General features: G+C 54.8%; 1 protein-coding gene across 4 annotated transcripts; it reads right to left on the bottom strand.

The window, feature by feature from the left end:
* Positions 1-209: 209 nt before the first annotated feature.
* On the bottom strand, positions 210-9,825 carry LOC122156499 (chemokine-like protein TAFA-2). 4 transcript variants are annotated; one of them, XM_042811256.1, is made up of 6 exons: positions 9,778-9,825; positions 6,530-6,613; positions 6,230-6,345; positions 2,191-2,340; positions 1,499-1,623; positions 210-930 (listed from the first exon to the last, which is right to left on the bottom strand). In XM_042811256.1, the coding sequence occupies exons 3-6, from the start codon at positions 6,342-6,344 to the stop codon at positions 919-921; spliced, it is 402 nt and encodes a 133-aa protein (XP_042667190.1). In that variant the 5' UTR covers position 6,345; positions 6,530-6,613; positions 9,778-9,825; the 3' UTR covers positions 210-918. The 4 variants fall into 4 exon arrangements, with proteins under 4 accessions (XP_042667190.1, XP_042667193.1, XP_042667191.1 ...); XM_042811259.1 differs by having other exon boundaries at positions 6,537-6,613; XM_042811257.1 differs by lacking the exon at positions 9,778-9,825 and adding an exon at positions 9,210-9,253.
* Between the last annotated feature and the right edge of the window lie 4 nt (positions 9,826-9,829).

The following is a 9,829-nucleotide window of genomic DNA, read 5'->3' as shown; positions in this document are numbered from 1 at the left end:
TCCTGCATGCTTCAAACCACAAAGGACTCAACAAATCAGCAAAGCAATTTCATGTGTAGGGGAACCGATGCAGAAATGTCTCTCTCTGCGGTCCGATGGCACTAAAAATCAGTTGTGAGCATCGGAGCCTGTGAGGGTCCCTCAGCCCCATCACCAGCACTGCCCCTCAGCTTCGCAATGAAGAGATCTTCAGCAGAGATTAAATTGGATTTAATATTTCACAGTCTGCTATGTACATCAGTCTGCAGCAGCATTGCATACCCCAGAACGGGAGCACCTCCACGCCGGGTCCGTGGGCCCCCACCTCCCCTCCAGCTGCAGAGAGGGGACAGAGCACATTCGGGGGCACGGTGCCTGCTTCCTTAATGCCACATTCAGCCCAGGGCTGCAGAGCCTGCACGTGTCCAGCACTGGAATCCTCCTCTTTATTCTGAAATTCGATGCAAACACGAGCTGCAGTGTGGTGCCTGGGACTGGCTCTGTAGGAACAGGCATTAAACTCGCCGCCTCGTTAATGCAATTACACAGGAAGGAAGAACCAACAGTGTGCTCTGTGGAAATGTTTTGCCATCTCCGGAGCCCGAGGAGGTGTTGGACCGCCCCGGTACCGCCACTGTGGGCAGTGCTGAGCAGGGTCTGCTTCCAGGTCAGGGAGAGAGAGGCAGCAAGGCTATCTGTGCAACTCCCACAGCACTGACCTTCGCTGTTTTAGCTGGGAATAAAGCTCTGCTGTCTGTCTGTCTCCATAACTTTCAACAATCGGAGCATTTTATTTCAGAGGATGGGAAAACGAGCCCGTTTCTTGGCTGCAGGGTGCATCACGGGGCTGTGGAGCTGTGAGGCATTGCAGCAGTGCTGGCACCATCCCATCCCATCCAGCACTGCGATGTCATCAGGGCTGACTCCAGGCTGCAGGAGCTACCGGGTGACCTGCAGGAGAGGAGATGATGAGCACCCAGCAGATGCAGACATAACCTGCTCCTTGCATCCCACAGGGCGGTTGTTCCAGGGTTATTTGTGACCTCCCTCTGGGGTCTGTCTGCACTGGGAGGCTGAGGGCTCAGTTGGGGGTAGGGAACCAAGTAATGCACACCAAGAGCCAAAGGCAGGGATGGGTGCCCAGAGCAAAGAGACCTTCTCAGACATCCACACACACACTTGAGCAGGAAAGTCCTTTTGGTGATCCAAAATAATGGCAATAATGAAAAAAAATAAATCCCCCCCCAGCATTTTTTTAATGTGATAATTTTACGGCAGGGGATGCGGGGTGAGAAGAGCTCCAGCACAAGGAATAATTACCCTCGACTGCATGAACAATGATTACAAAATTATGCAACGGATTAACCGTGACATATATGTAATTACTAATGTGTTTGATAAAATTTTAATTACACCTTGTTCTTCGGGGCGTTCAGCAAGCCATGAAAATAACAATCATGCGGTGCTCTGCCACTGGTGGCCCTGGGTGGGGGGTGGAGGGGGTTCGGGGCTGACGTACCTTGGTGGTCTTCACTTTGTTGCCACTGCTGCAACTCCAGCCTGAGAGGTCGGGCAGCACCTTGCACTCCTCCCCAGCGAGGCAGGGCTCCATCTGGCACCACCACTTCTGCAGCACGATGGAGGCTGGGGGAGAGCAGCCGTTCAGTGAGAGGAAGGGACCCGCTGCTCCCAGTGCCCCCAAAGCATCCCATCGCCTATCATTGCCCCCATCATCAGCCCCATCCCTGTAGGGCAGGGGAGGCATCTCTGCTCTGGGCCCCATTGCTGACGGAGAGCAACTGTTCTGTGCTGCCCAGCTTTGTGAGTAACCAACGCCAACGGTGTGGATAATTAGAGGGGGCTTGGGAAGGACGGCACAAAAGCTGTGTGGGACAGCTTGAGAATTAACCTGGGTATTTCCTGGCACTGTGCACAAATGCACTGCAGGATGAGAATCAATAATGCACTGGCAGAGGCTCCCAGCTGATCCTGGTGGCCCTATGGTAATGGCATGTGACGTCAATCGATGAAATATATATAGGCTGAGCTGTGCTTTGTGCTCCTAAGTGCACCGGTGATGGCACTGCGTGGCCGGAGTCACGTCCCTGCCCCGGCTGCAGGCACACAGGGACCAATGCTGGGAAGCTCTGGGGTGGGGGCAGTGACCACAGGGCGTCCCCAGCACAGCTCCCCTGCCCCGCAGATACTCACCATCCACACAGGAGGGGGCTGCCCGTGTGGTGCCTGCCACCTGCCCTGGGAAGCAGGAGCACTTCACGGTCTGGGAGCGCTCCTCTATCTTGTTCTTATTGCAGCACCTGTGTGCTGCGATGACCTCGCAGGTGCCGGGCTCCACGTGTGCTGCAGGAGAGAAGGAGCTGTGTGATGTGGGGACAGAAGGAAGCTCAGCACGGGCCCCATCCAACCTGGCTTTGAACACCTCCAGGGATGGACAGGGCATCACAGCCTCTCTGGGCAGCTGTTCCAGCACCTCACCGCTCTCATAGGAAAGAATTTCCCCCTGACATCCAACCTCAACCTTCCCTCCCTCAATGTCAAACCACTTCCCCTTGTCCTGCTGTCATCTCCCCTTTCCAAGAGTTGATTCCCCTCCTGTTTGTAGGCTCCCTTTAGGTACTGCAGGCTGCAATGAGGTCACCCCGCAGCCTTCTTTTCTCCAGGCTGAACAAGCCCAGCTCCCTCAGCCTGTCTTTTTGGGGAGGTGCTGCAGCCCCCTGATCATCTTTGTGGCTCCTCTGGACCCTCTCCAACAGCTCTCTGTCTTTCTTGTACTGGGGGCTCCAGACCTGGACACAGCACTGCAGATGGGGCCTCACAAGAGCAGAGCAGAGGGGGACGATCACCTCCCTGTCCCTGCTGGCCACCCCTCTGCTGATGGGAAGCACTGGTCCTGCTCCAGACCCCCCGGCGTCCAGCCCTGAAAGCTCTCACATCCATCACTGAGCACAATGAACAGCTTTTGCCACAGCAAAGCCAAGAGCCTTGCAGAAACAAATGAGCACAATGGCTAACCAGAGCTGATAATGAGAGGTGTGCTTTGCTGCAGGAGGGCATGTTGCATCGTTCTGCCTTCAGCTCCCAGCACAGCAGCACCATCCCGGCCCCCAGCCCTGCAGTGCAATACAGTGCTCCCACTGCACCGTCCTCGGGATGGAGGAGGGAGAGCCAGGAGAGTGCTCCCAGCCTGCAGAAACATCACAGTGAGCAGCAAGAACCCCGGCTGCTCTGCTGCTCCCTCTCCCAGTGCCATTAAAATATTAAGGCAGAAAGAAAACTGATGTGCTGGCTTATCACCTCTGGGATCTGGGTTCAGAAGCTGGTTAGCATCGCAAATCAATGCATTTCGCTGGGTAACGGCCCACGCAGGCACAATACAAATTAGCCAAACATGGCTGGATAGACTTGATTCCCACGACCTGAGCACCACTGATCCCTGCAGGTCCCGTTTAATGAGCACCAGAGGAGCGGGCACAGAGCTGTGTGTTGGCATCACTGCCTCGCTGGGTATGGGCTGCAGTCATGCAGCTGCTGGGCAGAGAGGGGAGAGGGGAAGAAAGGAGCCGCGTTCCTGCGACGTGCACACAGATCCGTGCATGGGAAAGGCAGCTTGTGCCATTACTTGCTGTTATTTATTGTTATTTCACGGTCATTTTCTTTTAATGAACCATCGCTTTCATTTCTGCCCATAATAATTACACAATTACCTATCCTGGAAGTATTTTGTAATAGCATCTCTGGCCATAAATTTAATCCTTCCTTTTAAACGCCATCATAATTCAGTGTTAATGACAGCCTCCACTGTTTCTGTATGCAGAAATTAAACACTTTGGTGAAAGGGAAAAGGAAAGCATCATTACAGGACAAACGTGACCACGACTCGCTTTGCTTTTATGGGATTTTCACAGGACAAGCAAGGATCCCTGGGTTTGGTTGGCTGTAAGAGGGCACCTGGGGGGCACACACAGCCCCAGGGTAGCTGCAGCAAGCTGGAGGAGAGCAGGGAGTGAGCACAGCAAACCCTGCAAGCCTGGGATAGGTGCAGCACTGCTGGCACACAGCTGCCTCCAGCAGAGCCCTTTTAAGAAACTCTTATCTGACGGAACCATAAAGGCGCCATGAAAGCACGAGGCTTTTGAATCCCGTGGGTAAAAAAATAAAGCAAAAATACCATCCTACTCTGGCTGACCTTTAAGCGAGTGGCACAACGGGGCCGCTGATGGCACAACCTGAAACGACAGCTTTGTCCTGAGGAGGAGCAGGCAATGCCCTGTGTGCTTAGCCTAAGATCTCCGTGCACTGAAGTGCAGTGTAACCACAGGCAATGCCAACACCTCAGCACCGAGCGGGGCAGGAGGGCAGGGGGGACCATGCTGCCCACCCAGCAACAGCCCCACTGCTACCACAGCTTGAATAATTCACGCCTTAAAATCACTACTGCCTCGGGTGCATGCATAATTTAAAAGGGGTTTGGAGAGAAGTGCTTCTGTTTTTATTGCTCGTTATCACTGCGCGCCGGCTGGAGCTTTTTAGTAGCTTGTCATATCAGAACTCAGCTCATCCCGTCCCCCTCTGCAGCACAGAGGGAAGCACGTCTGTACGAGTGCACGCACACAACTGCTCACCCAGCTCCCAGCACCTGATGCTCACGAGCAAGAAAAACAAATCCAGGGATTGCGTTGAGAAGTGCTGATAATGTGCCACTGTGGAAACCCCCACTGCTGGCAGTGTGTCCTGCTCAGCTGGCCAGGTCTCCCTCCTGCGCCCACACAGCTGAGTGATGGCTGTGGGTGATGGCAGAGATGGCACTGTGGCTCTCACGTTTATCAGAAGGTGCTGGGGCTCCATCCAGAGCTGCTCTCATAGCAAGGTGCACGTGGGTCATTCTGCTCTGAGGAGTCTCTTTCTCCATCCCCAGATGACTCCATCCCTGCACAGGGTCCATGTGGCTGCTTAAATCCAATTGCACACACCAGGATGCACTGCTCTGCTTTGACATCAGCGTTCTCCAAGTGAACACAAGCAATTGGACTGTACTCCAAAGCCAGATGTTAAAATGCATTGTGTTCCTGGAAGGCCAACAGAGGATCTGCATGTTCCTTCCTTTCATGAAATTCCCGAGTTCACAGGTCATGAAATCCTGTGCTGTGTTGTCACAATTGCACCCTTCCTCCTGCAGTTTTTCATTGGTAGGTGACTGAAAGCAGTGCACAGGCAAAAGCACTGCTTGTGTCTGTCCCTCTGTGTGTGCCATCTGTCAGCAGCAGAGGTGCAGCAATCCCAGCCCACACCTCCCTCTCATTTCGGTGTGCAGCAGCATAACTGCAGGCTTTCCAGGGGAAAATGTCATCGCCACTGAGAACACAACCTTATAAAAGGGCATTCCCAGCATAACCTTTACTAAAAGATGCCCTCAATGAAGCAAAAGCACGGGGCAGACAAGTGGAAAATGAATGCTACGAACCGCCACAAAACAGGGAAAGCAAGAAACAGTGCAAGCAGCAAAACTCCTACAGCAACCACAAAGGATGTGCTGCAAGAAACCTCGACAACACAGAGACACAGAGCAGGGTTGGACTTCTCAACATGTGCTCCCATTATGCCCTCTTTGCTGTGGATCAGCATTTGCCTGAATAAGAAGCACAGCTCTGGTCCTCTATGGGTAAATCTTTGCAAGTGAGAACCTCCAGCTCTGCCTGTGAGCATAGGAACGTATCAGTGCTTCTTGCATACAGAGTCAGAGTTGTGCATGTAACTCCCAACCCCACACACATGCGTGGGGCACCTTCCACAACTCACTGAGTCACAGCTGTGTCACCTCAGGGTCTGGCCATGCCTCGGGGCAGTGGTTTTGGCTTTGCTTGGAGCCAGAGCAGATCCCAGCAGCCAGGGCCATCCTTGAAGTGGTAGAAGATGAGTTCCTTCCCCTGCACCCTCCAGGTTGGAAGGGGAAGCAGGTAGCCCTGAGTAGCTGGCTGATAGAGCCCCTCGGGAAGATACGCTTCAGTTTTAAGCAATGAGGATTGGGATTACAGGATTAGAGGTGCTTTAACTGCCAGGGAAAAACAGAAATAGGACGGGGTTAGGTGTGGGGTCAGGCTGTCGCACGGTATTTTCAGATTAACCCTTGGCTGCCTGCTGTCCTAGAGAGCCCTGAGGCACTGAGTGCATCCAGGTCACACCGTGCCATGAGCCCCTGGTGGCGTAGGGACATGAAGCATCACTTCCCTACCTGAATGGCTTCTGTGGTGGGTGGAGGCCAGCGTCAGTCTTCCCCATAGTGTGGTAAGGCAGAGAGTGAGCACTAAAACCCATCTGCTCAAGCTTTGTACGTCCCTTTCACTCATTCTGCCAAGAACAAGAAGAGAGAAGCACAGATGGAGAGGGGCTGAGGGCGTCCCAAGCACACAGCCATGGGGTCAAGCCTTCCCCCAGGGCAGTGGGGGCACGGTGGGGATGCACCCGCCTCCCCTGGGCTTCATCTGCAGCAGGACAGCAAGAAATCACAGCAGCAAAGAGGAGCACAGTTTACCTCTTACCGGGGCTTCCCGCTAACAGCCGTGCATCCGCCAAGCACAGGTGTTGGGAGCTTCACACACAGCAGACATCAGAGCATCTGAAAGGGGAGACACAGACAGCCCTGTGGGCACGCTGCTGGCAGAGCAAACCACGAGAAATCCATTGCCAGGTGTTTCCAAGTGCAGTTATGTGCTCTCCCATCACCTCCTCGGGGGTGAGGCCAGCCCCGTGCCCACTGGGGTCTGGTGAGCAAATCCACACAGCGCTTCAGTACCAGCCTGTAAGTTACTGATGGAGGTCAGGGATGAGCAGGAACGACACCAGGGCTCTCACCTGCACCCCACAGTGCTGCCCAGCACAGTGCTGGGAGGAGAGAGCTCCAATGTCCAACAGTCCTCTAAATGAGGATCCTGCTCTGGGCCAGGCTGGGGCAGCGAAAGGCGCTCATCTCACGGTGTGCCAGCACAGAAAACACTGACATTTTTAACAAAAAACAAGGTGATGTGAGGAGGTAAAGGGCACTACTTGCTCTGAAACATTCCAAAATGAATCGGGCTGCTTCAAACTGACATTTCAGAACAGAAAGCGTTGCGTTCCAAAATGTTGATGTAAAGCGATGCTTTCCGTTCTGATTTTCTGAGCTGGGGGAAAAAAAACCAACAGAAAATGTCACCAAAAATGTTGATATTCTCCCAGAGGAAAACGATCTCAACACGAACGTGTTTTATGCTAGAAAACAACTCAGAGGCACAAAGATATTCCCTATGGGTACGGCAGGACAGCAATGCATGCAGTGGGACTGCGTGGATGTGCAGGTGATGCAGCCCCATTGCTGGATCTGTCCCTGCAGATCCTGTGCCCTGGAACTGCTCTGCAAGGGGACTGCACAGGCTGGCAGACGTGCATGATGCTCACACACAAAGTCCCCCTAGGATAGAAAAACACAGCTTTGCAGAAATTGCTATTTTGACAGTTGCCAGCCTCCAACACCGTGAGGCACCAACTGCAGATGTTCAGTCTGACAAAGTTTCTCATCCTGGGATGTCACTGTGAAATGAAGAGTGAGTGATGTGGCGGCACATCAAAGCACTTCATTTTGATGGAAAATATCGGTGTTTTCTGTTCTGTTCTGTTTGGGATTTGGTTATATTTTCTGTTAAAGTTCTGTTAGCTGCTTTCTGCCCACCCAGGACCTGCAGGGCTCGACCTTCTCTGCAGGCAGCTCTCAGCACAGACACGGTGCCAGAAGTGAGCGTGGCTCTCCTGCACACCACGTTGCTGCTCTCCCAGCCCTTTGCACAACAGTTTTAATTCTTTAGCACATTTGTTAACCCCAGCATGGAGCTGTGCAGGACAAAGCATGGGTGGACTTAGCAGCAGTCCCTCACATGCAGCCTCGGGGACCTCAACGCTGAAGGTAAGAAGTCCCAGATGTGAACCTGGAGGTTCCTCCTGCACTTGCAGAGGTGGTCCTGCAGCCAGGGATGCTGGAGCACAGCCCGCTGCTCACAGTGCTAATGAGGAGTTCTGTTGTGCCAAATGATGCGCCGAGCTCTGGAAGTCGGGAGTGCTCCTTGCAAAGGTCCTCATGAGCTGAATAATTACAGCCAGCAAAATTCTACCCAAAAAAAGAAACAAAGAGACAGGGGAGGCTGGATGTGAACTGGCTGTCTGTGCTAATGAACGCTCCAATGCAGCTCCAGCATCGCCAACCTTTGTGCACACCTGGCCCAAGAGATGTGCCATTTGTTTGAAAGCTATTTTAGCACTCCTGCTATTTTAGCACAGCCTGGAACTGCGCCGTTTTTGCTAAACATAAGAAGAGAGTGTCCTGGTTCCCCAGGGCTCTGCAGTGGTGGGCAGCCCCATGCCCAGCCCCAGAGTGGGGAGGAGACCCCAGGAGAGCCCAGCAAGCACAGAAACCTCTCTGCGATCACTGCAGATGTTACACTGCCTATTGGAGGGGCAATTTGATTTCAAAGCTTCCCTGAAGCACCAAGTCAGGCATCTCAGCACGGAGCACAACAGCAGCACTCTTTGTACGCACAATTTTGGGTTCATGCTGGCCAGCAGCTGGCTACACCCCAGCTCCCTGAGCAGCACTGATGATGCTTAATTAAAGGCAAGGCTGGGGAGTCATAGCTATGAGGCTGCAGCTGCAGAGCTAGGGATGCACACAGGGAGTTGCTGTGCACACCTGGATGGACACCATCAGGAGCTCTGTGCAGCAACTCCCACCCTGCATGTCCTGAGCTGCACCACTGCTCTCCAGAGCCAAACTGCAGAGCTCTGGGCTGAGCTGAGCCCTCTCATACCCTTCAGTTTAGCTCCAGCTCTGAGTGCACTTGCAGCACTGCAGCTCATTACGTCCCACAGCCCCAGCACGGAGGGCAGCACAAGGCATGAGCTTGGCAACCTGGCAAGGGGCACAGGAACACAGAGTGCTGCTTCCCATAGAAGTGCTCTCTCCTGTGTGCTGGTTGGTTTTCAGCTTCTTCCTCACTCTTTCTGTGTCTGCAGCTTTCTTTTCCCAGCTCAATTGAGCAGGAGAGTTTTTAACTTAAATTCAGCCCAAGCACGGCCCTGACTGCTGCCCCCTCATCCCGGTGAATCCCACCTTCCTGCTGCTGCTGGCATGCTGAAGGTCAGCATCGACCTCACCCTCCCCATGTGCCAGGAAAACAGTCACATACCAGGGGTGTGAGACCCAACCACGCTCAGCAGAAGCCAAGGGAGCCTCGGCATCACCGTGGAAGCAGCTCGAGGTCTCCAGGAGATGCCACATTCCCCCGCGTGGGCTCTTCCCCTAGTGCAGAGAGCATCTCGCAGAGCACGGGCACCCTGCGTGCCCATGGTCTCCCCCAGCCCCGGCGGCCCCAAGCCCCGCACCGCACGGACGGGAAGGGACTAACAGCAGCAGGGCACTGCCGCTGCCTTCGGGGCCGCTTGGCTCGAGCGGATGGCAGCGCATCACCCTGCACGCTGCGCACCGGGCCCCGTGCGGGTCACCGGCACCGACCCGGGACACCGCGCACCGAGACCCGCTGCCCGCAAAGGAAGCGCTTCTCGCGCCCCGCCGGAATTCCCCGGTTCCCCCGCAGCGCTCCCCGCACGGACAAGCCGGGCACAGCGGCTCCGCCACCGGCCCCCGCGACGGCCCCGACCCCGACGGCACCGCAACTCCGCCGCGCTCGGCTTCGTCCCGAGGTCCGCTCCCGTCCCGCCCCAACTTCGCAGCCGGCCGGGCCGGACCGCAGGTACCTGCCGGTGCCGTCCGTGCGGGCCGGGGCCGCCGCTGCCCATGGCCGCCGTC

This window comes from Centrocercus urophasianus, unplaced genomic scaffold, assembly GCF_019232065.1.
Source record: "Centrocercus urophasianus isolate 14NV4802_14NV808 unplaced genomic scaffold, USGS_Curo_1.0 seq_124, whole genome shotgun sequence".
NCBI lineage: Eukaryota > Metazoa > Chordata > Aves > Galliformes > Phasianidae > Centrocercus > Centrocercus urophasianus.
This window is presented reverse-complemented; position numbering and strand designations above follow the sequence as displayed.

Bases quoted from the DNA above. Each gene is read 5' to 3' on its own strand.
- LOC122156499 (XM_042811256.1), bottom strand. From the start codon at position 6,344: ATGAGTGAAAGGGACGTACAAAGCTTGAGCAGATGGGTTTTAGTGCTC. The intron at 2,341-6,229 runs GTAGGGAAGTGA...TCTCTCCTGCAG, and splicing joins CCACCACAGAAGCCATTCAG to CACACGTGGAGCCCGGCACC. The intron at 1,624-2,190 runs GTGAGTATCTGC...GCTCTCCCCCAG, and splicing joins AGCCCCCTCCTGTGTGGATG to CCTCCATCGTGCTGCAGAAG.